The following is a 27,653-nucleotide window of genomic DNA, read 5'->3' on the forward strand; positions in this document are numbered from 1 at the left end:
GAAAGCCTATCTTGAGGGTTTTGAGAAGATTCCTGTTCTTTCCCTTTGTCATAAGGCCCTGTTCTAGGGGCAATTCCCTTGGGAAAAGGAAAGAAGAGAGATAAAGTGGTTAAGATAGAGATGTAGGAGAATTCTCGCTCAGGGCTTGCTTGTCGCTCAGTGCTGTGTGAGTCACTTAATAGGGCTGAACCTAAAGGTTAAGTCCCTAAAGGCACTTGGGATTCTGCACTGACCATCTCATGTCACAGATTTTGTGAAGCTCATGTTAGTGTATCTCAATCTCCTCTTGCCTCTAATTCAAAATTCAGTAGCTAATGAAATTCCAAGCAAGTGCCCTCTATGAAGAAAAAGAAATGTGTGTGTCTGTACATGTGGTGTGTACACTAGATGTCTCCTGAAGACAGATGCTTATTCTTGATTTGGTTAAGATACATTTAGAAGAGGTAATAGAATAAAATCATTCAAGAGAAAATACCAAAGGTTCATATCAATGGCTCATATAGATGAGAAGTAAATAATACCAGATTTTATTTCTTCACTCTTTTAATAAGTGCGTTGAAGTTATTCATATTGTTATTCTTTACCATCTACATTTATTGTTATTGGTTGGACTTAGTTTGCATTTTCTAAGTACTATATTTTCTAGTTGTTTTTTCTTCACCTCTTTTAGGCATTAAATACTGCTGCCTTATTTTTATGTACTACTTTGCTGTTTAAATTTTATTTTCTCACAAGAATCCTGAGAAGTTGATAGGGTGGATATAATCAACTAGATTTTCTGAGAGAAAGTGAAATTCAGAGTAATCATGTCACTTTTGTAAGATGACTAGGCAGCAAATCTGGTAGAACTAACCTTTACTGAGTATTACTGAATATCCACTTAAAATACCAAGTTACTTCAACTAAATGCATGCCAGGTGAGCAGACTCTCCTATTACTAAATAGACAGTGAAATCATTTACATCTGGAAAGCTTTTATACTTAAAAAAAGACTGTGAAGAGTGTTTCTTTAAGTGTTTCTGTTTTTGTTGTTATATTATTTCTTGCTTTCATTTGATTGGTTAATTTGGTTTGACTCTGTGAGAAAATTTTGTTCTGTATTATCTGTGCCTGTCCCAATTCTCTAAATAATCTTGTTAAACAAATGTGCTGTACCTGATGCTTTTAAAAGAAATATTTAGTATAAGCAAAATATACACGGGTGTTCAGTCACTCAGTCATGTCCAACTCTTTGCAATCCCATGGACTATAGCCCTCCAGGCACCTCTATCCATGAGATTTTCCAGGCAAGAATACTGGAGTGGGTTGCCATTTCCTACTCTAGGATAAGCAAAATAGTCAAGTGTAAAAGAGCATTCTGACGGAAAGACAGAATTATTTGGATTACCCCATCAATTCAGACATGAAATTGTTTCTTAATTGTTGCTATATAAACATATGTTTATTGCTCTGCTCCTAAAGTAAGAATTTCCAAAATTTTGTTAGCTATTGGCAAACTACAGGAGATTAATTATCAATGAAGACATGGAACAGCAAAGTAATCCTCATTAAAAAAGAAATCTGCCTTCAAGAGTTCAGATCCCTCCACCACATTCTTGTGTTTCTGCACAGGATCACGAGTAGATGTTGTAAGGTCATGTAATACTTGAGAGAGAAGACAAGCCTGCATTAAGATGAAGAGATGTAGGTTGAAGACATGGCTATGGTGACACAATGCACAATAAGTGAATGAAAAGGAGAGATCAGTCAGACCTTCACGATTAGCAGGAGTTAATGAGATCATTTCCAATTAAAGTAACAATACAGTTTAACTATCTATATAAATAAATGGAGAAACTGTCAGTAGTCTTATATATAAAGTGATGCATTAAAATAATATTATTTAGGTGGTAAAGAAAAGGTAGAAAGGGAAGAAACTGGCTTAGAGGTGATGATGGAGCCAGGAGCTAAATTGCCTGCAAAGATTCATATATAAGAAGATGTTTTGTCTGCACTATAGTTTGCTTTTTCCTCCACCTAGCCACCCTCTCTGAAAAGTTGGTTCAGGCCATCATAGCAGAGTTCGAACAGTACTTGCACAGCAAAATCATTTTTTTTTAATTGAGTAAGGGTGTAGTTTTTTTTTCCCTGGCAGTGGACATTATCTTCATTATTTCTAGACAATAGCAGACATATCTTGGGGCAGGGTGCATTGTATCAATTACATACGTGTGTGTTCAATCACTCAGTCGTGTCCAACTCTTTGTGACACCATGGACTGTAACCCACCAGACTCCTCTGTCCATGGGATTTTTCAGGCAGGAATACTGGAGTGGATTGCCTTTTCCTTCTCCAGAGGGAGATCTTTCCCACAGAGGGATTGAACCTGTGTCTCCAGCATCTCCTGCCTTGGCAGATGGACTCTTTACCACTGAGCCACATAGGAAGTCCATCAATTACATATCAGACCTCAAACATTTAACTGCTGAAGAATCTTTTGGTTATCTCAAACCACCATCACAATCTCATGTTTGGAAAGATTTGTTATCATTGTTCATTAACTTCTGCTGAGGATAGACATAATTAATCACATAGTTTCAAATAGCTGCAAAGGAGTCTGGAAAATGTAAAGGAACACATGGATACTTGGGGACCACAAACTGTCTCTGCTATAGGTGGATTCAGGATAGTCAGGGAAGTCCAAGGGAGCAGAATAGAGAAGGATGGAGGTTGAGTGGTACCCAAAGTATATTTTGCCTGTTTCATAGTTTACCTGAAGCCACAAATTCTGTCTGAAATTTTCCTATACAGTCTCTTCAACATCTAGTGCTATCAAGCATTTACAAATTTACTTTCTATGAAAATTGAGGGGTTTTGCCATTAAGTGTACATTTTACTTGGATTCTTCTGGAGACAGTACAGTCTTGGTTATATTGTGTATTTATTGTCTTTGTTTTATTGTATAGTATATTTTTAATGATTTTAAAAGTGAGAATTTGGGGTTCACAATATTTTTTAATACTTTTAGCTTTTTTTAGCACTCTTCAAATCCTGTATAATAGGACCTTGGTTTTTATTTCTCCATCAGATGAGATTTGTTTGATTACATCTAATGTAAACATATTTGTTAAGCATCCTCATTGAATTAATCTGCTGGTATTTGTTAGTTCTTTTTCTAGGAAGAGAATTCAAGATCTTTCTAGGCCTAAGAAACAATGGCGAGCCCCAGATAGGTAAGGTAATATTATGTAGTCTTGTTTGTGATGATTATTCCTTACATTCAATAAGTGTTATTTTTACCTGTCCACTTACTTTGCATCCTAGCCCCTCTGTGCTCAACTGGAGCCACTGAATCAGTATTGTCACCTCAGGTGAGTCAGCACATGGAAAGCGAAACTTAGGTCAATAATTCTCAAATTTGTCTGCACACTGGAGTCATCTGGAAAATTTAAAAGCTACTGATTCTTGACTCCCTTGGCCTGGGGCACAGTCTAGACTTCAGGAGTGTTAAAGACTCCCCAGATGATCCTAACAGGCAGACAGGTTTGAGAGTCACTGTCCCAGGGCATATTCTACACGCACGTGACACACCTGTGTCCATCCTCCAAGTTCGGGTTTGCCGCGTCTAACATCTGTGTCTAAGCCTCTGCCAAGAGCACGCCTGTTCTCTGGGGTCTCCAGCAGGCTGGACCTGCTGGCTTTCCACTCCTGGTCACAGGACATCCCCTTTTCTTTCTTGGTTCCTGAACAAAGCCTGATTTTTTCCCTAATCCATTGCTCTTTTATTTTCTAAATTAATGGATTTTATTTTTTAAAACAGTTTTAGACTTACAGAAAAACTAAAGTACAGAGAAAGTTTCTGTATTACCGCCCCTCCTCTAGTTTCCCCTAGTATTAACATTATTAACTTGCATTGAAAAGTGACAGTTTAGTGGCTTAGTCGTATCTGACTCTTTGCGACCCATGGATCGTAGGCTACCAGATTCCTCTGTCCAGGGGATTTCCCAGGCAAGAATACTGGAGTGGGTTGCCATTTCCTTCTCCAGGGGATCTTCCCGACCCAGGGATCGAACCCAGGTCTCCCACATTGTAGGCAGACACTTTACTGTCTGCCACCAGGGAAGTCTAATAAATTGCATTAGTGTGGTACATTTGTTACAGGTAATGAACAAATATTGAACATTATTATTAATGAAAGCCTATAGTTTACATTAGGGTTTACTTTTTGTGTTGTACAGTTCTCTAAGTCTTGACAAATGAGTAACGTTGTATATTCACGCTATATTATTTTACAGAATAGTTTCACTGCCCTAAAAATTACCTGTGCTCCACCTATTGATCCCTCTCCCTCTTTCCCTTCTCTCCAAACCCCTTGCAACCACTGATCTTTTAACTGTATCTGTAAGTTTACCTTTTCTGGAATGTTACGTAGTGTCGGAATTGTACAATATATAAATTTTCAGACAGGCTTCTTTCACTTAGCAAAATGCCTTTAGTGTTCCTCCATGGCTTTTCATTAATAGTACATTTCTTTTTAGCATTGAGTAATATTCCATAGTCTGGATGTACCATAGTGTATTCACTTACCGAAGGACATGTTGGTTGCCTCTGACTTGGTGCAATTATGAATAAACCTGCTGTAAATAGTCATTTGCAGGTTTTTGTGTAGATACAGGTTTTCAGCTCATTTGGGGAAAGACCTTGGAGTACGATGACTGGATCACATGGTAAGACTATGAGCTTGGCTTTGTGAGAAGCTGCAAAAATGTCTTCCAAAGTATCGGTACCATTCCTGCCACCAACGAATCAAAGTTCCTGTTGCGTCACATCTTCCCCAGTGTTGGTGTTATCAGTGTTTTCTATTTTAGCCCTTTTAATAAATGTGCAGAGGTGCCTCATTATTTTGATTTGCAGTTCCCTAAGGACATGATGTTGAGCGTATTACATATGCCTATTTGCCATCTGTGTATCATCTTCTCTAAAATGTCTATTCACGTCTTTTGTCCATTTTTTAATTGGGTTGTTTGTTCTTGAAATCCCAAGCCCCAGTGGGATAGTATCTGGAGGAGGGGTCTACAGGAGTTAATTAGATCTGACCACCTGGCACAGTGCTTCACCCGAGGTGAGGTCACAGTGTGGATAAGTGATGTGCTCATTTTATGATGATCTTACTGTAATTACAGCATCCATTACATTGATGGCAGAAACAACTGTCTCTAATAGATTCATTTTTGGTCCTCACCTTTTAAGACAGTAGATAAAACAGTCTTGTTCTTGTTTTAACTTCCATACATAGTTTATCAGCTCCTGATGCCTGGAAATTGTAAAATTTTATAATAGAGATAGTTCCTGAAGTGAAGTAAAATCAATAGAGAAGCCACCAAGAGCCATTTCTAAGATGTCAATTATCAGTGAATTTTCTTACCATTTCTTTTCCTGTTTTTTAACAGAAAACTGTTTTGGGGAAATCAAGATCCTATTCGCCCTGTTTCCCGGAATGCTTTGAAGGCTCAAATGACCCAAAGATTAGAGAATCTTGCCCAGTCTAAGGAAGTCTCCCACCGATATGTACCTAACAGGTTAGTATTTGTGTATTACCAGGTTGTGTGTTTTCAGAAACACAAAATTTACTAAAGATTAGGGACTCTATATCCATTTCCAATCTGATGCTACAGCAAAACTTTTCCAGAGCAACATCTAATATTTAGCTACTGCAGACTTGTATTATACCTTATAGTTTATTGGCTTATCATGATTTTGATTTTTTAATAAAATGAGGGTGTTATGCAAGGATATGTACTATAGATGGGCTTCCCGGGTGGTGCTAGTGGTAAAGAACCCAGCTGCCAATGCATAAGAGATGAGGGTTCAATCCCTGCATCGAGAAGTTCTCCTGAAGGGTGTGGCAACCCACTCCAGTATTCTTGCCTGGAGAATCTCTTGGACAGAGGAGCCTGATGGGCTACAGTTCATAATGTCACAAAGAGTTGGGCATGACTGAAGCGACAGCACACATGCCATGTACAATATATAACACTGTTGTGTTATATACTATATACTATATACTATTGTACTATATGTAGTACAATATATAACACTTATTTTATTCATGAAACTATGAATTTTCTATAGCACCTATGGGCTTGGTTATAATGAGGTAATTAGGGCATCTAAAAGTAATAATGTTGTTAAGACTTTTGATGCCCTTTGCAAATTTGTTTTCATTGGATATTTGTTGAATGACTGGACTTTCCTAGTTGGTGCTTTGAGGAAAGATGATAAGGTGTAGGGAAGATGGGTACAGGCATGAGGGAAGTTAAAGTAAAGAAAAAAGTGAAGATAACCATTATTTGAAGTTTGGTTTATATGATAATTGAGGTAGCCATTTCTCTACCTCCTTCAATATACAGTTTAGTTAAAAGTCAGCAAACTTTTTCTGGAAGGGGCCATATGTAAAGTTGGCCATAAATTGTCTGCTGCAACTCCAAGAAAGCACCTATCGACATATGTAAACAATTGTGCCTGTGTTCCAACAAAATCTTAGAATCTTTGCATCTATATTCGTAAGATATTGATCTGTAGTTTTCTTCTAATGTCTTTCTTTTTGTAGTGTCTTTGTTTATGGTAATGCTGTCTTCATAGAATCAGTTGGAAAATGTATAGAATTTTTTACTTCTTTGTGGGCTCCTATTACACTATTGGAGATTAGGTGCTTGGATTTGATCATTCAAATTCATGCCTGTCTCACTCACTTTCCCTTCTGCAACTTGCAGGGTTCAATATTATTATAGCTGTGGCAGAGAGTCTGTAATCTGGGAGATCCCCTCTCCTGCACTGTTTTGCCAACCTTCCAAAAGGATCCAGAAGCTGGCACAGCCCAACAGATCCAAGAGAGGGTACCTGATAGACAGGTAGAGTACCTTGAGAAGCTCTATAAATTCTCATCTGATTTGATGACTGTCACAATATTGTTGTTCTTATTTGAGTATATGCAATTTCACAAAATAGAAGTCCACTTGGTTTTCAAAGGATCAGAGTGAAAAATCAGAAGTTTGCAGCAATTGTAGGTAATCAGAAGATCATCATCAATAATTACATTTGACTCAAATTGTAGTGAAGTGAAAATTTACACCATGCTCACCAGTGTCAGCCAATTCAAAAATATTCAAATGAAACATTACAGGTTTTTGCGATTCATATTCTCATATGCCCCTGTGACTATAAATCCTCTTCCTTTTGCTTTAAATGCTGGATTTCTACTTGTCTTTAAAAGATCTCTGGGTTGGGAAATCCCCTGGGGAAGGGAACAGCTACCCACTCTGGTATTCTGGCATGGAGAATCCCATAGACAGAGGACCCTGGCAGGCTACGGCCCATGGGGTCACAAAAAGTCACAACTGAGCGACTTTCACTCTAAAAGACAGCTTTGGTTTTACCTTCCACATGAGAACTATGATTGTAGTGAGGTTATTGGAAAAAATGTTAGGTTGTATTAGTGGAATATGTACAAGGTTCACTTACAGGAGTGTGATACTACTACTGTGCACTACTTTAGAGCACATTAGGTGTGTATGTCCACTCATGGATGTTATACCTTAGGAAACTGATAATAAATTTGAGACTATTCAGATGGGAATGAATAAGATGTTGAGTCTTCTGGAAAATGAGTAATAGGAGAAATAATATGTTTAACTTAGAGAAGACACCAAGGAAACAGTGATAACTGTGTTTAAAAGGTAATAGCTGTGTTTAAAAGGTCAGCATCTGAAAGAGGAAGGGAAAATGAAGGCAATGGCACCCCACTCCAGTACCCTTGCCTGGAAAATCCCATGGACGGAGGAGCTTGGTAGGCTGCAGTCCATGGGGTCTCTTAAGAGTCGGGTACGAATGAGCGACTTCACTTTCACTTTTCACTTTCATGCATTGGAGAAGGCAATGGCAACCCACTCCAGTATTCTTGCCTGGAGAATCCCAGGGACAGAGGAGCCTGGTGGGCTGCTGTCTGTGGGGTCGCACAGAGTCAGACACGACTGAAGTGACTTAGCAGCAGCAATGTTTATTCTAGAACTTGAAGTAGAACAAGGAATTTATAGAGCAGCCAGTGTCACCTAAGTGTACAGAAATCTTTCTGATAGCTATTCAGTAGGGAAAGTGTTTATCTGGAGAAATCAACTGCTATCTCCACCCAATCCCCTGAAAATGTTCAAGCACAAACAGAAATGATGACTTTATGTGGATTTTAAAAAAGATTCCTGCATTCAGGGAGTGGTTGAACTGGACAACTTGAGTCTTTTTCCATCATAAAATCCAGTAAAAGTGGCCCAGTTTGTCCACAAAATTTGCTTATTTATCAATTCATTCAATAAAATCTGTTAATTTAGTTAAAGTATACATGTAAATTTGGTAGTTATAGATTTCAATTTATAAACAGAAAGAAGACTCATCTGTCACCAGTTTTTGAGACATTTGTAATGTTTCATATTAACCTACAATACCTACCTGACATTTATAGGACAGTATACCCAATAACAGCAGAACACACATTCTTCTCAAGTGTACATGAAGTATTCTTTAGGATAGATCATATATTAGGTCATAAAACAAATGTCAATAATTTGAGAAGAATTGAATTCATACAATTCAATTCAATTCATACAATTCATCAGTTCTCTGACCACAGTGAAATGAAATTAAGAACCAATAGCAGAAGGGACATTTTAAATATGTGAAATTAAATACCTTCCTAAACAAAAACAATGGGTCAAAGAATGAATCACTTTGATATTAATAAAAATAAAAACACAATATACCACAACATAGCTAAAATAGTGATTAGCGGGAAATTTTAGCTATAAATGCCTACATTAAAAAATAAAAGATTGAAAACCATAACTTAATCTTCCATCTTAAGAAATTACAAATGAAAATCAAGCTAATTCAAAAGTAGCATATAGAAGGAAATAATAAAGATCAGAGTAGAAACAAATAGGAACTAGGGAGATGGAGAAAAATCAACAAAATCGAACGTTGGCTCTTTGAAAAGATCAACAACGACAAAAACACTTTGGCTAGACTTACCAAGACAAAAAGATTCAAATTACTAAAATCATGAAAGAAAGGAGCTTCCCTGGTGGCTCAGTTGGCAAAGAATCCACCTGCAATGCAGGAGACCCAAGTTCAATCCCAGGGTGGGGAAGATCCCCTGGAGAAGGATGTTGCAACCCACTCCAGTATTCTTGCCTGAAAAATCCCAAGGACAGAGGAGCCTGGTGGGCTATGGTCCATGGGGTTGCAAAGAGTCAGACACAACTTAGCAACTAAACCACCATGAGAGAAAGAAGGGACCATTCTAAGGAATCATATGCAAAAGAAGAGTTACTACTATTGATCTTATAGAGATAAAAAAGGATTATAAGGGATTACTCTGAGAAATTATAAGGTCAACAGATTAGATAACATAAATGAAACAGACAAATTCCTAGGAAGACAAACTACTGAAACTTAACTGAATAATAGAAAATCTCAAAAGACTCATAATAAGTAAAGAGATTTAATTAATAATTTTTAAAAACTTCCTATGAACAGCTCAGGAACAGATGCTTTCATTGATAAACTTAGTGATATGTGTAGAGAAGAACTAACACCAATCCTTCAGTTTCCTCCAAAAACTAGGTCATGAGCCCCATATTATTCCTGATACCAAAACCAGGAAAGGTCATTACAAGAGAACAAAATGACAGAAATATCTCTTATGAGTATGTATGTAACAGTTCATACCAAAATACTACCAAACCAAGTCTAAATATACATGCAGCAGTCCACACCAGAATACTGGGAAAACAAATCTAACAACATATAGAAACAATTATACACCATGACAAAGTTGGATTTATTCCAGCAATACAAGAATATATTGAGTTCAGCATTCTGAAATCAATGTAGTACACCAAATAGAACAAAAAACCTTCTTCAAGAGATGAGGAATACCAGACCACCTTATCTGCCTCCTAAGAAATCTATATGCAGGTAAAGAAGCAACAGTTAGAACCAGACATGGAACAACAGACTGGTTCCAAATTGGGAAAGGAGTACAACAAGATTGCATATTATCACCCTGCTTATTTAACTTATATGCAGAGTACATCATGCAGAATGCTGGGCTGAATGAAGCACAAGCTGGAATCAAGATTTCTGGGAGAAATATCAATAACTTCAAATATACAGATGATACCACCTAATGGCATAAAGTGAAGAGGATCTAAAGAGCCTCTTGATGAAAGTGAAAAAGGAGAGTGAAAATCTGGCCTAAAACTCAACATTCAAAAAACTAAGATCATGGCATCTAGTCCCATCACTTCATGGCAAATAGTTGGGGAAACAATGGAAACTGACACTTTCTTTTCTTGGGCTCCAAAATCACTGCAGATAGTGACTGCAGTCTTGAAAATAAAAGACACTTGCTCCTTGGAAGAAAAGCAATGACCAACCTAGACAGCATATCAAAAAGCAGAGACATTACTTTGCCAACAAAGGTCCATCTAGTCAAAGCTATGGTTTTTCCAGTAGTCATGTATGGATGTGAGAACTAGACTATAAAGAAAGCTGAACGCTGAAGAATTGATGTTTTTGAACTGTGGTGTTGGAGAAGACCCTTGAGAGTCCCTTGGACTAAATGGAGATCAAACCAGTCAATCCTAAAGAAAACCAGTCCTGGGTGTTCATTGGAAGGACTGATGCTGAAGCTGAAACTCCAATACTTTGGCCACCTGATGGGAGGAACTGACTCATTGGAAAAGATCCTGATGCTAGGAAAGATTAAAGGTAGGAGGAGAAGGGGACGACAGAAGATGAGATGGTTGGATGGCATCACCGACTTGATGGACATGAGTTTGAGCAAGCTCCGGTAATGTACAGGGAGCCTGGCATGCTGCAGTCCATGGAGTCGCAAAGAGTCAGACATGACTGAGCAACTGAACTGAACTGAACTGAACTGAGCATGATTACCTGAATAGACTCAAAAAAAAGAACTTAAAATTTAACACACATCATACTCAACAATGGAGAAGGCAATGGCACCCCACTCCAGTACTCTTGCCTGGAAAATCCCATGGATGGAGGAGCCTGGTAGGCTGCAGTCCATGGGGTCGCTAAGAGTTGGACACGACTGAGTGACTTCACTTTCACTTTTCACTTTCGTGCATTGGAGAAGGCAGTGGCAACCCACTCCAGTGTTCTTGCCTGGAGAATCCCAGGGACGGGGGAGCCTGGTGGGCTGCCGTCTATGGGGTCACACAGAGTCGGACACGACTGAATCGACTTAGAAGCAGCATACTCAACAAACTAGGTATCAAAGTGAATTTCTTCAGCTTGATAAAGGGCATCTTCAAAAACCCACAGCTAACATTGTAATTAATGGTGAAAGACTGAATGCTTTTACCCTGAGATCAGGAGTAAGACAAGAACATCAGCTCTTACATTTTTATTCAACATTATGTGTGCGTGCTCAGTCACTAAGTTGTGTCTGACTCTTTTGCAACGACATGGACTGTAGCCTGCTAGGACTCATCTGGCCCTGGGATTTACCAGGCAAGAATACTGGAGTGGGTTGCCATTTCCTACTCCAGGATATCTTCCCAATCTAGGGATTGAACCCATGTTTCCTGCATTGGCAGGTGGGTTCTTTACCACTGAGCCACCAGAAAAGCTGCCATTCAACATCATACTACAGATGGAAGTCAGAGCAATGAGGCAAGAAAAAGAAAGGTTGGAAAGGAAGAAGTAAAACTCTCTCTGCTCATACATGACATGATCTTATATATAGAAAATCTCAGGAAACCCACATAAAAATATTAGTGTAGTCACCAAGTTGTGTTTGATGCACAATCCCATGGACTGTAGTCACCTCCTCTGTCCATGGGATTTCCCAGGCCAGAATACTGGAGTGGGTTGAATGAATTCAAGGAGGCACAGAATCCAAGATCAATATACAAAAATCATACATGCAATGGAATAAGAATACATGCAATGGAATATTACTCAGCCTTGAAAAGGAAGGAAATTCTGACACATGGTACAACAGGGATGAACCTTGAGGATATTATGCTAAACTAAATATGCCAATCACACACATATAATACTGTATGAATCCACTTATACACAGTACCAACTGCAGTCAAATTCATATACAGAAAGTAGTATAGTGATGGTGAAGGACTAGGTGGTGGGAAGAATGAGGAGTCATTCAGTGGATTTAGAGATCTGCAAGATGAAAATTGTTCTGGAGGTTGGTTTCATAACAATGTGAATGCATTTAACACTACTGTATTATAAATTTTAAAATGATTAAGATGGTAAATTTTACATTGTATGTATTTTACTATAATTAAAAATAAAAACAAAATACTTAGGAATAAACTTAACAAAAGAAGTATAATGTATGTACACAGAAAATGACAAACACTGTTGAAAGAAAATTTAAACACATGGAAAGACATTCTTTGTTCATAGATTGGAAGTCTTGATTTTCTTATGATGACAATTTTCACCAAATTGATCTACAGATTCAATTCAATACCTATTAAAATTCTAGCTATCTTTTTCGACCCCATGGACTGTAGGAGTCTATCATGCTCCTCTGTCCATGGGATTTTCCAGGCAAGAGTACTGGAGTGGGTTGCCATTGCCTTCTCCAAAAAGTTGCTAAAAATCTGCAATAATCAAAACAGTGTGTTACTGGCATAAAGATATAGATCAATGGAAAGGTCAAAAGACATAGAGATCAATGGAAAAGAATTGAGAGTCCAGAAATAAACCTTTATGTTATGTCGATTGATTTTTGACAAGGATGCCAGGAAAATTTAATTGAAGACCAATAGTCGTTTAAACAAGTGGTGCTATGATAACTGACATTTTTTTTTAAAGTCACTCAGTCGTGTCTGACTCTTTGCAACCCCATGGACTATATACAGTCTGGAATTCTCTAGGCCAGAATACTGGAGTGGGTAGCCTTTCTCTTCTGCAGGGGATCTTCCTAACCCAGGGATTGAACCCAGGTCTCCTGCATTGCAGGTGGATTCTTTACTAGCTAAGCCACAAGGGAAATCCAAGAATATCGGAGTGGGTAGCTTATCCCTTCTCCAGGGGATCTTCCCAACCCAGGAATTGAACCAGGGTCTCCTTCATTGCAGAAGGATTCTTTACCAACTGAGCTCTCAGGGAAGCATGATATCTGGGCTTTTCATTCCTTGTATGTTTGGTGTGAAGTACAGGTCCAACTTCATTCTTTTGCAAATGACCCCTACTTCACACCAAGCATAAAAATTAATTCAAAATGAATCACAGACCTAAATATAAGAGCAAAAATTGTAAAACTCTTAGAAGAAAACATAGGCATATATCTCTATAACTAAGCAGTGGCTTCTTAGATATGACCCCAGAAACACATGTGACAAAATAAATATAATAAATTGGACTTCATCCAAAGTAAAAACTTTCTTTGCATCAAAGGGCACTCTCAATGGAATGAGAAGAAAACTCATGCATTGGGAGAAAATATTTGCAGATTGTATAAGGGACTAGTATTCAGAACATATATATAAATAATTCTTCAGTTCAGTTCAGTTCAGTTCAGTAGCTCAGTGATGTCTGACTCTTTGCGACCCCATGAATCGCAGCATGCCAGACTTCCCTGTCCATCACCAACTCCCGGAGTCTACTCAAACTCATGTCCATCGAGTCAGTGATGCCATCCAGCCATCTCATCCTCTGTCGTCCCCTTCTCCTCCTGCCCCTAATCCCTCCCAGTATCAGAGTCTTTTCCAATGAGTCAACTCTTCACATGAGGTGGCCAAAGTATTGGAGTTTCAGCTTTAGCATCAGTCCTTCCAATGAACACCCAGGACTAATCTCCTTTAGGATGGACTGGTAGGACCTCCTTGCAGTCCAAGGGACTCTCAAGAGTCTTCTCCAACACCACAGTTCGAAAGCATCAATTCTTCGGCACTCAGCTTTCTTCACAGTCCAACTCTCACATCCATACATGATGACTGGAAAAACCATAGCCTTGACTAGACGAACCTTTGTTGGCAAAGTAATGTCTCTGCTTTTTAATATGCTATCTAGGTTGGTCATAACTTTCTTTCCAAGGAGTAAAATTATACAAAAAAGACAACCCAATTTAAAAAATAGGCAAGGGACTTGAATAGACATTTCTCCAGAGAAAATATACAATAAACCAAAATGCACATGAGAAATGCTGAATATCATTAATCATCTTGGAAATGCACATGAAAACCATGAGATTGTACTTCACACCTCTAGAGTGTCAATAATAATTAATATACATAAAATAACTTGAATTGGAGAAATAGAAACCTTCATACATTGCTGGTGGGAAAGTAAAATGGTGAAGGTTGGGTGGAAAATAGTTTTCCAGGTCCTCAAAATGTTAAACATAGAATTATCGTATGATCAGCAACGCTACTCCTAGGCACGCACCGAACAGAATTGAAAACATGGTCACACAAACACTTGTACGTGATTATTCACAGCAGCATTCCAAAGTAGCCAAAAAGTGGAAGCAACTCAAATGTTCATCAGTGGATGCATGAATAAACAAAATATGACAAGTCCATATAATGTGATATGATTCAGCCTTAAAAGAAATGACAATTGATACATGATTTTTGAAAATATGCAGAGTAAACCACACATAATAAGCAACATATTTGTATGATTTCATTTCTTTGAAATTTCTAGAATAGGCAAATCCATAGAGACAGAAAGTAGATTACTAGTTGTAGGGATGATAAATGGAGTAATGGGGAAGGACTGTTAATAGCTATGGGATTTCTCTTTAGAGCATTGAAAACATCCTGAATTTAGGCAGTGGTGATGATTGCACAATTTTGTGAATGTTCCAGAAAGCACTGAATTGTACATTTCAAAAGGGTAAATTCTATGATATGCTAACAATATTTCAGCTTTTAAATCTATCAGACTAATCCTAGAGGGCAATGGTATTTATTTGAGAAAAACTTTTTCCATACTGTGTTTGTAGGTTTGTTGCTTCACAGATCTGTGTTCTGGAAAAGGCATACATAGGAAAACCACTATGATAATCGCCCAGGTTGCTGGGAGTTATGGCCAGTACTCTCAGACTGCACTGCAGAGGAGCCTACCACAGAACGTTCTCAACAGTAACTGGAATTTTTATCTCAGGGTTTTAATATGAGGTTTTGGTAGACAGTGAAGTGTTTTTTAAACTGCAAGTCTCAACCCATCAGTGGATCATGAAACCAATTCCAATTATTTTTTTAATGAAATCAAGTGAAATTTTTAAAAAAGCCTAGGGAAAGCATCGTTTCATGATCATTTAGTTTCAGATACGCAAATTTAATATACTATATTATAATATAAAATGTACTTGGTACTGTGGATCATAGTAAAACAACTTTGAGAAACACCAATCTAATAGAAAGAGCATGGATGATTTTGGGAAAAGATGCTCCTGAGATAGAAACAATATATATATATAATTGATTGGAGGTTAATTATAGCAATGAAGAATGGAGTTATGGTTCTTCCAGTGATTATAATATTTCATGTTCCATTTGCCTATAGACCCTTCAGTGATTACTTAATAAGAGGTTCTCTTCAATTCTCTGATCCTTCTCCTCGGATATTACGACTCTCAATGGCCAAAGCCACAAATCCAAACTATGTTCCTCCAAAAAGTGTAAGTGGGTCTATGTGAAAGAAACAGTACCTATAGACTTTGTAACCTGACTGTAACTATAATGTGCTTCCCTCTTATTTCTACGTGGGTATTTTTCTTTTCTTCCTGTTTATTTTCCCCTCTCATCAAATGAACTTTTCTATTTCCCCTGGGCTAATATGTAAGTCAGGATTTGATGTGAGAAGCAGATTTCCAATGAGTATTATGTTTAATTAACCTTAAGAAATTATGGGAGCTGATGAGAAGTCTATGGAAGATTGTCATAGCAGCTGGGACTTGGGTCTGGTCATAAATCTAGGAGAAATAAGAGAGAGAAGAGGCAAAGCAGCAGTTCCCTAGAAAATGCTTCAGTGGCCATTTCAGATTCTTCAGTCTGGGAGAGTCTCGCCTCTTCAGACAAGGGAGGAAGGCTCAGGATACTCAAGGGTACCCAGCTTCACTGGAATGTACCCTTATGTTTCAACTCCAATTTTCAAGGTCCAATTCCTTCTCAATCATTGCCCTAACTTTAATATAGAAGATGATATGTTTGGGAATTAAATTTGCACTGAACTACACCTATTCACAGAAGTAGATTTTGAGTTTGGTTTTCAGTATTTTCAGTCCTATGACCATAGGAGATAAGGATTTATTTTGGGTAAGTCACAAAAACTTTTCCAGTCTCTTAACTACACCTTCAAGTGGGAATTTAAAGCCCTGAGCTGATAATTATTTTCTCAGTTTCTCCAGTGCACTTAGAGGCAATAAACCAACCCCATATACTTCTTTATTTCATTAAAAAGATTTCTGTCAGCAGCTGCTTGGTTACCCAAATGTTGCTTTCTGTTTGTCAGTGCATGCCATGGACTACTAGTGTCTTTTTTTTTTGACCCCTGGCAATAGGATCATTAACAGCTTTAAATCTAATCTGCTCAGAGAACAAATTCCAGATAGTCTAGAACTAATATACGTATACTTTGGAGATATTTTGGGTTCAGTTCTAGACCACCCCAATAATGCAAATATTGCAATAAGACAAGTCACATCAATATTTTTGTTTCCCAGAGCATATAAAAGTTATGTTTATACTACTGTAGTCTATTAAATATGCAATAGCATTATGTCTAATAACCCAATGTATATACCTTCATTAAAAAATATTTTACTGCTAAAAATTCTTAACCATAATCTGAGCCTTCAGTGAGTCATAATCTTTTTGCAATATTAAAGTCAAAGATCACTGATCACAGATCAGCATAATATAACAGTAATGAAAAAGTTTGAAATGTTATGAGAATTACCCAAGTCTGACACACAGATTCAAATCACACACAGGTGCTTTTGGGGGAATGGTGCCTATAAACTTGCTTGGTGCAGAGTTGCCACAAGCCTTTAATTTAAAAAAAAAATAAAGGACAGTATTTGCAAAGTACAACAAAACACAGTATGCCTGAACAGAGGACGCATCCTTAAGTTCTGATCTGGCTGTCTGTTGCTTTATACCAAACCACACCTCAGAATCTGCCTGCAATGCAGGAGACCTGGGTTCAGTTCCTGAGTTAGGAAGATCACCTGGAGAAGGAAATGGCAACCCACTCCAGTATTCTTGCCTGGAAAATCCCATGGACAGAGGAGTCTGGCGGGCTACAGTCCACAGGGTCGCAAGAGTTGGACACGACTGAGCAACTAACACACTAACACACACCCAAACACAGTGATGTAAAACAATAGTTATTTTGTTACACTCAAAGATTCAAAATAAATTTTTTAAAATGTATTTATTTGTGGCTGTGCTGGGTCTTTGTTGCTGCTCAGGCTTTTTCTAGTTGCAGAGTTGTGTCCTATGTTGGCAGGCAGATTCTTTACCCCTGAGTCACCAGGGAAGCCCACTCTCCTCAAGGATGTTATGAGTCAGCAGCTCTGACAGGGAAGCAGGTATGACTTGTCTCTGCTCCATGATGTCTAGAGCCTCAACTGGGAGATGTCTAATGGCTTGGGTGTCTCAAATGGTAGGCAGCTGAAATCAACTGAAAGCTCCATACCTGCCTTGCTTGGCCTACGGTATTAACAAAATATTGGAGACTGGGTGGCTTAAACAACAGACATTTCTTTCTCACAATTCTGGAAGCTGAGTAGTCCAAGATCAAGGTGCCGTTAGATTCTTTTCTTAATGAGGACCCTCTTCTGGGTTGTAACAGCCATCCTCCCGATATGTGTCCCATGACCTATGCTTTGTATATAAACAGAGAGAGTTCTGATCTCCCTCCCTTTTCTCATAAGCACACCAATCTCTTTATGGAGGTTCCACCCTCACGACCTTATCTAAACCTAATTATCAAAGGCCCCACCTCTAGTGCCATTGCATTGGGGGTTAGGATTTTAACATAGGAATTTGGCTGGAGGTTGGAGGGGTGTTGAGGGGGTGGATATAAACATTCAGTCCATTGTTGTTATTCAGTCGGTAAGTCCTGTCTAGCTCTTTGCGACCCCATGGACTGCAGTAAAACAGGCACCTCTGTCCTCCACTATCTCCTGGAGTTTGCTCAGATTCATGTCCATTGAGTCAGTGATGCTATCTGACCATCACATTCTCTACTGCACCCTTCTCCTTTTGCCTTCAGTCTTTCCCAGCATCAGGATCTTTTCTAATGAGTCAGCTCTTTGCATGAGGTGGCCAAAGTATTTAGAACTTCAGCATCAGTCCTTTCAGTGAATATTCAGAGTTGATTTCCTTTGACTTGTTTGATCTCCTTGAAGTCCAAGGGACTCTCGAGTCTTCTCCAGCACCACAATTTGAAAGCATCAGTGCTTCAGCACTCAACCTTGTTTATGGTCCAGCTCTCACAGCCATATATGACTACTGGAAAAACCATAGCTTTGAATAGATGGATCTTTGTTAGCAAAGTAATGTCTCTGCTTTTTGATATGCTGTCTAGATTTGTCATAACTTTTCTTCCAAGGAGCAAGTGCCTTTTAATTTCATGGCTACAGTCACCATCTGCAGTGATTGTGGAGCCCAAGAAAATGAAATGTGACATTGTTTCCACTTTTTTTCCATCTATTTGCCATGAAGTGATAGGACCAGATGCCATGATCTTCGTTTTTGAAATGTTTGCCTCTAAGCTATTTTTTTCACTCTCCTCTTTCACCTTCATCAAGAAGCTCTTTAGTTCCCCCTCACTTTCTCCCGTTAGAGTGGTCTCATCTGCATATCTAAGGGTGTTGATATTTCTCCTAGCAATCTTGATTCCAGCTTGGGATTCATCCAGCCAGGCATTTCGCATGATATAACCTGTATAGAAGTTAAATAAGCAGGGTAACAATATACAGCCTTGTCATACTCCTTTCCCAATTTTGAAACAGTCAGTTGTTCCATGTCCAGTTCTTGATCCACATACAGGTTTCTCAGGAGACAGGTAACGTGGTCTGGTATTCCTATCTCTTGAAGAATTTTCCACAGTTTAATGTGATCCACACAGTCAAAGGCTTTAGTGTAGTCTATAAAGCAGATGTTTTTCTGGAACTCCCTTGCTTTCTCCATGAAATGATAGCTTGCAATTTGATCTCTGATTCAGTCCATTACAACAACTATTTGTATTGCCCCCAACTGGAATGACTTGAAGGTTAAACTTAGCTGGGACTATTTACAGGGTCACTTTTGTATGGCCTTCCTATGTGGCTTAGACCTCTCTCAGCATGACAGCTGTATTCTGAGAAGGAATATCCTAAATTGTAATGTTACAAGGGTGAGCCTTCCAGGAGAATCAGGTAGAAGCTCCATGTTTTTCTTATGATTTCACCTTGGAAGTCACATTATGTTTCTGCAGGCATACTCTGTTGATTGATAAATGTACAAGTCTGGCCAAATTCAAGGAGGCAGGGCCGCAACCCCACCTCTCCATGAGAGAAGTAGCAAAGAATTTATAGGCACTTAAGAAAAACACTTCCACACCCAGTGATGTGAGTCTTTTGGTATCCTTGAGCATGGTTTTTGTATGAAGAAAAAACTGTGCAAAGGTATGCCCTTAAGTAATTAATAGCCAATTTTTAAAATTTCAAATTAGAAAATCTATTTCTTAGACTTTTAAGTTTAGTTTGGTAGTTTTATTATTCTATTTATAATTCTAGCAGTTTTTGACAGTAACTTTTAAGAGTCCTAAGTAATATTTGATATACAAACTTAATTCATTCAAATAGTTTATATTTATACATGCTTACTTGCTCAGTCGTATCTGACCCTTTGCAACCCCATGGACTGCAGCCCACCAAGCTCCTCTGTCCATGGAATTTTCCAGGTAAGAATACTGGAATGGGTTGCCATTTCCTTCTCCAGGGGATCTTCCCGACCCAGGGATCGAACTTGCATCTCTTGTGTCTCCTGCACTGGCAGGCAGATTCTTTACCACCGCACCACCTGGGAAGCCTAAATATATGAAATTTGATTTCTTTTTAGGTCACTTTATGTCAACCATCTACAGTAATAAAACCTCAAATATTAAATATTTATTTAAAAATGTAATACATTAAACTTATAAACACAGTGAACCTGAAGTTTTTTCTTTTTTTTTTTTTCTGAATTTTTTTAATGTAAGAATTGATACTGGCCCAGGTTCTTGGACTATTTAATCAACAAATTGATAAGAGGCCAGATGAAAAATTGAGGCAAGGCTTCATCGGGACTTGTGCTGCAGCAAGGGGGAGGGAAAACAAGTAACAGGTGCCCTTGCTTGCTTCCTGAGAGGGGGGTGAGCTGCTCCCTTAAACAGGGTGAGGGTAGGGGCAGATGACGTTTCCCAGGTGGGTCGGTGGTAAAGAATCTGCCTGCCAGTGCAGGAGAGGCAGGTTTGATCCCTGGGTTGGAAAGATCCCCTGGAGGAGGAAACGGCAACCCACTCCAGTATCCTTGCCTGAAGAATCCCATGGACAGAGGAGCCTGGTGGGCTGCAGACCATGGGACTGCAAAGAGTTAGACTCAACTGAGCGACTGAGCACAGAGGTAATGACAGGAAGGGTGGCTTAGGTGGTCTGCCAACTCCCTTGGTGGTGCTGTGTGCAGGGATCATGCATAGTATCCTGCTTTTGCTCCTGATATCTCAAAGTGGCAGTTGAATTTTAGCCTTTTTGTATCTTCTACTTACTCATAATTTGCCCCGGCTGTGCACATAAGCAGTTCTTTTTAGTCCCCTTATACTTTCTTTGTATTCTGTTGCTCCAGCAGGCATTTGTCGAGGTGCAGGCACTGCAATAAAGGGTCCCAGGTCCCAGCCTGTTTCAGAATGACATAAAGTTAAGATTTCAACTGAATGTCATCCTTCTAAATCAGTTTACTCCATGATACACTGCAAATTGCAGTTGCAATGTTATCATTCTTACAGGCCAAATTCTCTTAAAACGTGTGCGTATATTTATTTTAATATACACTTAGTTTTTGTTTCTAGTAATTTCAAATTTACTGACAATCCGCAAAAATTAAAGTCCATTGGCTTTGTCATTCTCTCTCCTCTGTGTAGGGTGTGTGTGTATTTAATTTTTTCCCTGCATCACTTTTCAGTTCATATGTTTTTCTTTTTCGGCCACCCTGCACAGCTATTGGGATCTCAGTTCCCTGACCAGGGATCATACCTGGGCCACGGCACTGAAGGTGCCAAATCCTAACTAGATCATCAGAGAACTCCCTCCCTGAATCATTTTTGAAAGTTAGTTACAGACGTTGTATACCCCTTCCCTCAGTGCTTTATTGTGTTTCCTAACAATAGGATATTATCTTTTAGAACTACAGTACTGTTACCAAGATCAGGAAATTTAACCCTGATATAGTACCACATCTATTCTACAGTCCCTGTTCAAATTTCATCAATTTTTGCACATACTTATTCTGAAGACAAAGTGTTATTTCTATGAGTTTTATTTTCTTAGCTATTTGATAGTTAATTCTAAATCTTCTAAGAGTTTAAAAATAACACACGCCCACAAAAGAAGTCAAGTTACTATTACAAGTGCCTGAGGTTACTTGCCACCAGAGACTTCTGATGGATACACTGTAGGAAGTCCTTTTACCTCTATGAATGTCATACTAAGTCTCTTTTAATAGTAACTGTTAGGACTATTGTTGTTCTGTTCTCCCCCATCTTTAGTTTAAAAATTCCAAAACAGCTGAGTTTGAATCTATACAACCTAGTTTCAGAAGGATGGAAATTGATCCTTTTGGCTATAATCATGGGTTACTATAATATTCTCATCTCTTCTGTTGAATTTACTGAGAAGTCTGGTCCAGCAATCAGATGCTACTTTGTAACTATGATCGAGACAGTATTTAGAGTTTGATGCTTATAAGTACTATTTTCTTTTTCTCCCCTAGATTGAAACCAAGATTTTGTCATCTGCCCTGACTGCTATTGCAGCTCCTAGAATTGTAGACCTTGCCCATCCACGGATCAAGATAGAGGGTCTGTGCTTTGAAAGAGAAAGAAGTGAAAAGCCCATTCGTCCTGTAAGCCGTCACTACCTTGGCATCCTTCAGCTCACTTTCTGCTCTTTTCCAGGTGTTACTTTGCCTCTGTAGGGCATAGACCAAAGTCACTGGATACAAAAACTTTGAAAGAGTGGTCTGTGGCAGGAAGGAAGTTCTAGCTGCAAGATATGGAGAGAGGTTGAGGGTGAAGAGCATCATGGATTTGGGAGTCAATAAGAGCTGGGTTCAGGTTCCTGCCTCACTACTGCTAGTTCTATGATGTTGTGATAACCTTCTTGAGCCTTATTCATTCAATAAGGATTTGAATCTCTATTGCATGCCAGACACCATGCCCATGAACACAATGGAGGGAGACCAAAAAAAAAAAAAGTAAACAGATAAGACGATGTCAAGTAGTGATAAGTGCTATGAAGAAAATGGGAAAGGAGTGACTATGGCTGAGGTTAGAGAACACGCTTCATGTGTATGGTAATCAGGGAAAGCCTCTCAAATGAAGGACTATTTGAGCTGAATGAGAAGGGGTCAGCTAAGTGAATGAGAAGAGAAGAGAATGTTCTAGTAAAGGGAAGAGCATATGCCAAAGTCCTAAAGTTGTGATGGCATTGTGAGCAAGGGGATTGTCAAGATAATAGTTCTCAGTTTCAGGACTGTTGTGACTTGTGATAATCAATAAGGCAGGTGTTTAGCACAGAGCCCAACACCTTCAGTGGTTTCCCTCATTCTTCCTCCCTGACACTCTCCTCCATTCATTGTAGTGGCTACTTGACTTCTAATCCCAACTGAGTTTTCAAAAAATACCTAATGATCATGTTGCTAAAGGAAATCAGACCGATTTCATCATTATAGGAATCTGAGCATTAGATGTGGAATTCTATTAGGAAATTCCCTAGAGAATCAATAAAACCTTGGGAGAGTGACTTGAGTTTGCTAAAATGACTTGTGACCTTTGGGCAAATCAAAACTTGATTCTCAGCTTTCTTAGTATGTGATTATAGCCATCTTTAATTGCTAGAATTGTCTGGGGAGTTAAAAAAAGTCTTTTAAAAAAATGATTCCACTGTAGATGAGGCTTCCCAGGTGGCTCAGTGGTAAAGATTCCACTTGCCAATGCAGGAGACGCAGGAGATGAGGGTTCAATCCCTGGATCAGGAAGATCCCCTGGAGAAGGAAATGGCAAGCTACTCCAGTATTCTTGCCTGGAAAGTCCCACGGACAGAGTAGCCTGGTGGGCTGTAGTCCATGGGGTCACAAACAGTCAGACATGACTGAGCAATTGAGCACGCACTACTGCAGATAATCATACTCTTAAGAGAGAGAGAATAGTAGCTATATGTCATCTTTCCTATTTTACCAATAAAGCAACATAATAGAAAGGCCTCCTGGCAGATGTGGTTTCCAAAGTAAGACCAAAATGAGTCAAAGAGTCAGTCAGTCAACATATCTTTATTCAGCAATAATTATGTACCAGAATCTAGTCTGCTGCTGCTGCTAAGTCGCTTCAGTCGTGTCTGACTCTATGTGACCCCATAGACGGCAGCCCACCAGGCTCCCCCGTCCCTGGGATTCTCCAGGCAAGAACACTGGAGTGGGTTGCCATTTCCTTCTCCAATGCAGGAAAGTGAAAAGTGAAAGTGAAGTCACTCAGTCGTGTCTGACTCTTAGCGACCCCATGGACTGCACCCTCCCAGGCTCCTCCATCCATGAGATTTTCCAGGCAAGAGTACTGGAGTGGGTTGCCATTGCCTTCTCCAAGAATCTAGTCTAGCTTTGGGCAAACAGGTATATCTCTCAAGCAGCTTATATTCTGGTGGGGAGAAGCAGACAATAAACCCCCCAACAATAAAATAAATGAGCTAAGGCAGGTGTTGGTAAGTTCTGTGAAGAAGATTAAATAGGGTAATTAGAATGGCCAATATGCCTTGGATGGTCAGGGAAGAGCTTCTTGAGGATGTGATGTTTGAGTCTAGAGACTTGAATGATGAAGAGGAGGCATGACAAGAATGGGGAAAGAGAGTTTTGAGCAGAACTAGCAAGTGCAAAGGTCTTGAGATGGAAAGAGCTGGGCCAGAGGGGTCTATGTGGCTGGGGTCTTAGTGATCAAGGGAGAGATGGAAGGAAGGTGGGGTCATGGAGGATAGCAGGCAAACCATGTAGGGCCTTCTTGACCACAGTAAGGAGCCTAATTCTTAGAAAAAATGGAAAGCTGCTGGAAGGTTTAAACCCTGAGAGTGACATGATTTGATTTGGGCCTTGGAAAGTACATCCCTCATCAAGTTATTATGGTGATTGCATGGGAATGATACAGGCAAATCACTGAGAACACTCTCTGGTTCATGGAATACACTTGTTAAAGTGCACCTTCTTGCCCTCAGTAACTGCTGTATGAAGGCTGGATTGTATGGGCAAGAAGGGAAACAGAGAGGCCAGTTAGAGAGTAATCAGGAGAGAAATAATGGTAACTCGATAAATGCTATACCTGGAAAGAGAGATGTGAAATTTTTGTGTCATTTTGTTTCCACTATAGATCTCCCACGCTGCCTTGCTGGCCCACCCCAGCCCTCGAATACTAGCTCTAGCTAAGGCCAAGCCTCTTCACAAAGATTATTTACCTCCCCGCAATGCCCTCTGGCCGGTATCTTATGCTGCTATCCATTCCAAGATATCTCCCAGAATTCAAGAACTAGCTAACCCAAATACAAGGTATTTCAATTAAAGGCTAAGATGGGACAGGAAAGCCTGGGGATACTAAGGAGAGGGAAAAGTTGATCTAGTAAGGTCAATGAAATGAATTGTAGGAAAACAATACATTTTTAGAATCATCTCACTTGTTACATTTATTGTGGCAAATCTATGGTCTTCTTACCATGAATTGTTGATAAGACTACAATTAAATAGTTAGTGGACTAGTATTGAGCTTCAGACCTAGGATAGAACTCTGTTATTATGGATATGGGATTATTTATCTATATTATTAAGGGAATAATCTATCTCTATTGTTGGGACTTCCCTGGTGGCTCAGGTGATAAAGAATGTGCCTGCAATGCAGGAGACCTGGGGTTGATCCCTGGGTCGGAAGGATCTCCTGGAGAAGGGAATAGCTACCCACTCCAGTATTCTTGCCTGGAGAATTCCATGGATAAAGGAGCCTGTTGGGCTACAGTCCATGGGGTGGCAATGAGTGGGACAGGACTGAACGACTAACACACATCTATACTTATATTGTTAAGGAAAACAAATTATAGAACAGAAACATAATTGTTACAATTTCCTACATTGCAGGCAGATTCTTTATGGGCTAAGCCATGGGGGAAGCCCCACTTATATTATCTCAGAGGAGTACATAATAAGCTGGTAACAATGGTAACTTTGGGGGCCTAGGGAGCTAGGATGGGAGGAAGACTTATTTTTCCCTAAATAGACTTCTGTAATTTATCAACATTTTTGCATCATGTACATGTATGAACTATTAAAAATAAATCAGAAAACATATTAAAGAAAAACTTGCCTCTAATTCCTATTCATTTTCAGAAGACCTCTCAACTTGCCTGAACCTCAATTCATTTCATTACCTTCAAGGGATAATACTTGATCCCCTTTTTCTAGCACCATCAAGAAAACATAATTGAAAATGTTGTAGTAGTCTTGAGCTCAGGGAATAGGAAATATATTCAATCTTATATAATAAAATATTTTAAAATTTTGCAATAAGTTTTTCTTTAAAAAAAAAAAAAGTTAAACATCAAATGAAATGACACGCATTCTTTGTACACTGACAAAGGAAAGGGAAGAGTAAGATCAGGTACTCAAGATTCTATCCTGGTAGAAAAGTTCTTATTTGGTGGTTAAGGATGGAAACTTCAAAAAAACATAATTTCTTCAAGTTCACTGGTGAACTGTCTGGCTTTGTTTTAACACTGCCAAATTATTGAGGAATTTCCAGAATTTGCTTTCTATGGAAAGAGGAAAGGCTTTGGAATCTGACACAAATCTAGATTTGACCACAGGTCATTCTTACGACTTGCCTGAGCCTTCATCTCCTTATCTGTATAGTGGAGGTCAATGATACCTGTTTTATGAGATGCTTATGAAAATCAAAACGGGATAATAACACAGTGCCTGACATATAGTGGATGCCTGAGGAGTGTTAGTTCTCTTTCCCTTTCATCCTATTTCAAGTTGAATCTTTTTTTCCATTTCAGGACTCCTGTGCATATTGTATATTATGATCCAGAAGTCTTTAAAGTCAAGCCAGCTGCTTTGAAAACACAATGTTCTCCGAGGATCCAGGAGTTGGCAGAACCTATTACGCGTTAAAAACAGAAAGCCACAGTTCCCTAGTCTGGTGCTGAGCGTTTGTAGTCCCCACTCCCTCAATACACACTGGACCGCTAGGAACACCACTGCTGCTGTTACCTGCAGTTGTGTCTTTACCAGGTCTGGGGACTCCAGCATGCGTTAGAGAGAAAACGAATGCCTGCCTTACTACCCTTACTTCTCTCCTCTTGCATGTCTTAGCGATCTCATTGTTCTGACTGTCCTGAAAAAACAAAACCTCCATATATTTGCTGGTTTTGCTTTTCTTTTCCCAGTGAGGTCTCTGTTCTCCAGTAGCTGATCTCATCTCACTGTCTTCTCAAATAAATCCTGAAGACTGAAATCATTCTTTGTGTTACTTTTCCATTGCCCCCTCATTACTGAGAAGTAGCACTGAAAAACAGTGAAGCCTTTGTGGATAAGTCAAAATGCTTTCTATAATCTGTAGATGAAATTTAGGAAACAGGTTACTATATTTTTTTGAGTGAGTAAATGAACATTTATTAAATATTTTTGTGACAAGTGCTACACTAGATACATATCAGGAAATACAGTAACCTTGAGATAATTATTATCATCTTCAGTTTACAAGCAAGAACATTGAGATCCAGAGTTTATATGCCTATATTATATTGCCATAGAGTTATAAATCAAATTGCAACTTTCAGCTCCAAATTGAAGTATAATTTTATTTAAAATATAGTTATATATTAAAATCAAATTATTGATAAAGTTGGTAATTTCTGCTTACTCTGGATCAGAATTTTTTAACCTAGAGTCTGAAGACAGCCTTTGCAGGGTCCATAAATCTTCTATGAGTTCATGTACAATTGCATGTATGTCAGTTTGCTGGGAATAGCACCCATGTTTCTTTCTTTTTTTTTTTTTCTTCCATGTTTCTTTATTTGGCTGGGCCTTCTTGCTGCTTGTGGGCTTTCTCTAGCTGGAGCACTCAGGCTCTGTAATTGTGGTGTGTGGGCTTAGTTTCTCTGGCAGCACGTGAAATCTTCTCAGACTAGGGAATGAACCATGTCATCTGCATTGGTCGTTGGATTCTTTGATCACTAGACCACCAGAGAAGTCCACATCCATGGTTCTGATCATAGTCTGTAAATAATTCATGACCTGAAAAAGGTTATGAAGCAGTGTTCTAGATGATAGCTTTTCATTTCT

The 27,653-nt window shown here is 38.9% G+C and overlaps 1 protein-coding gene across 1 annotated transcript in view; it reads left to right on the forward strand.

The window, feature by feature from the left end:
- THEGL (theg spermatid protein like) overlaps positions 1-26,720 on the forward strand; it is a 40,997-nt gene extending 14,277 nt beyond the window's left edge. Inside the window, exons 3-9 of the mRNA XM_027545304.1 lie at positions 3,147-3,212; positions 5,430-5,558; positions 6,753-6,890; positions 15,601-15,715; positions 22,053-22,184; positions 24,691-24,866; positions 26,366-26,720. Coding sequence (XP_027401105.1) covers positions 3,147-3,212; positions 5,430-5,558; positions 6,753-6,890; positions 15,601-15,715; positions 22,053-22,184; positions 24,691-24,866; positions 26,366-26,480 — 871 coding nt within the window. The 3' untranslated portion in view covers positions 26,481-26,720. The remainder of the gene's footprint in view (positions 1-3,146; positions 3,213-5,429; positions 5,559-6,752; positions 6,891-15,600; positions 15,716-22,052; positions 22,185-24,690; positions 24,867-26,365) is intronic.
- The last annotated feature ends 933 nt before the right edge of the window (positions 26,721-27,653 follow it).

The sequence above is a fragment of the Bos indicus x Bos taurus genome, chromosome 6, assembly GCF_003369695.1.
Source record: "Bos indicus x Bos taurus breed Angus x Brahman F1 hybrid chromosome 6, Bos_hybrid_MaternalHap_v2.0, whole genome shotgun sequence".
NCBI lineage: Eukaryota > Metazoa > Chordata > Mammalia > Artiodactyla > Bovidae > Bos > Bos indicus x Bos taurus.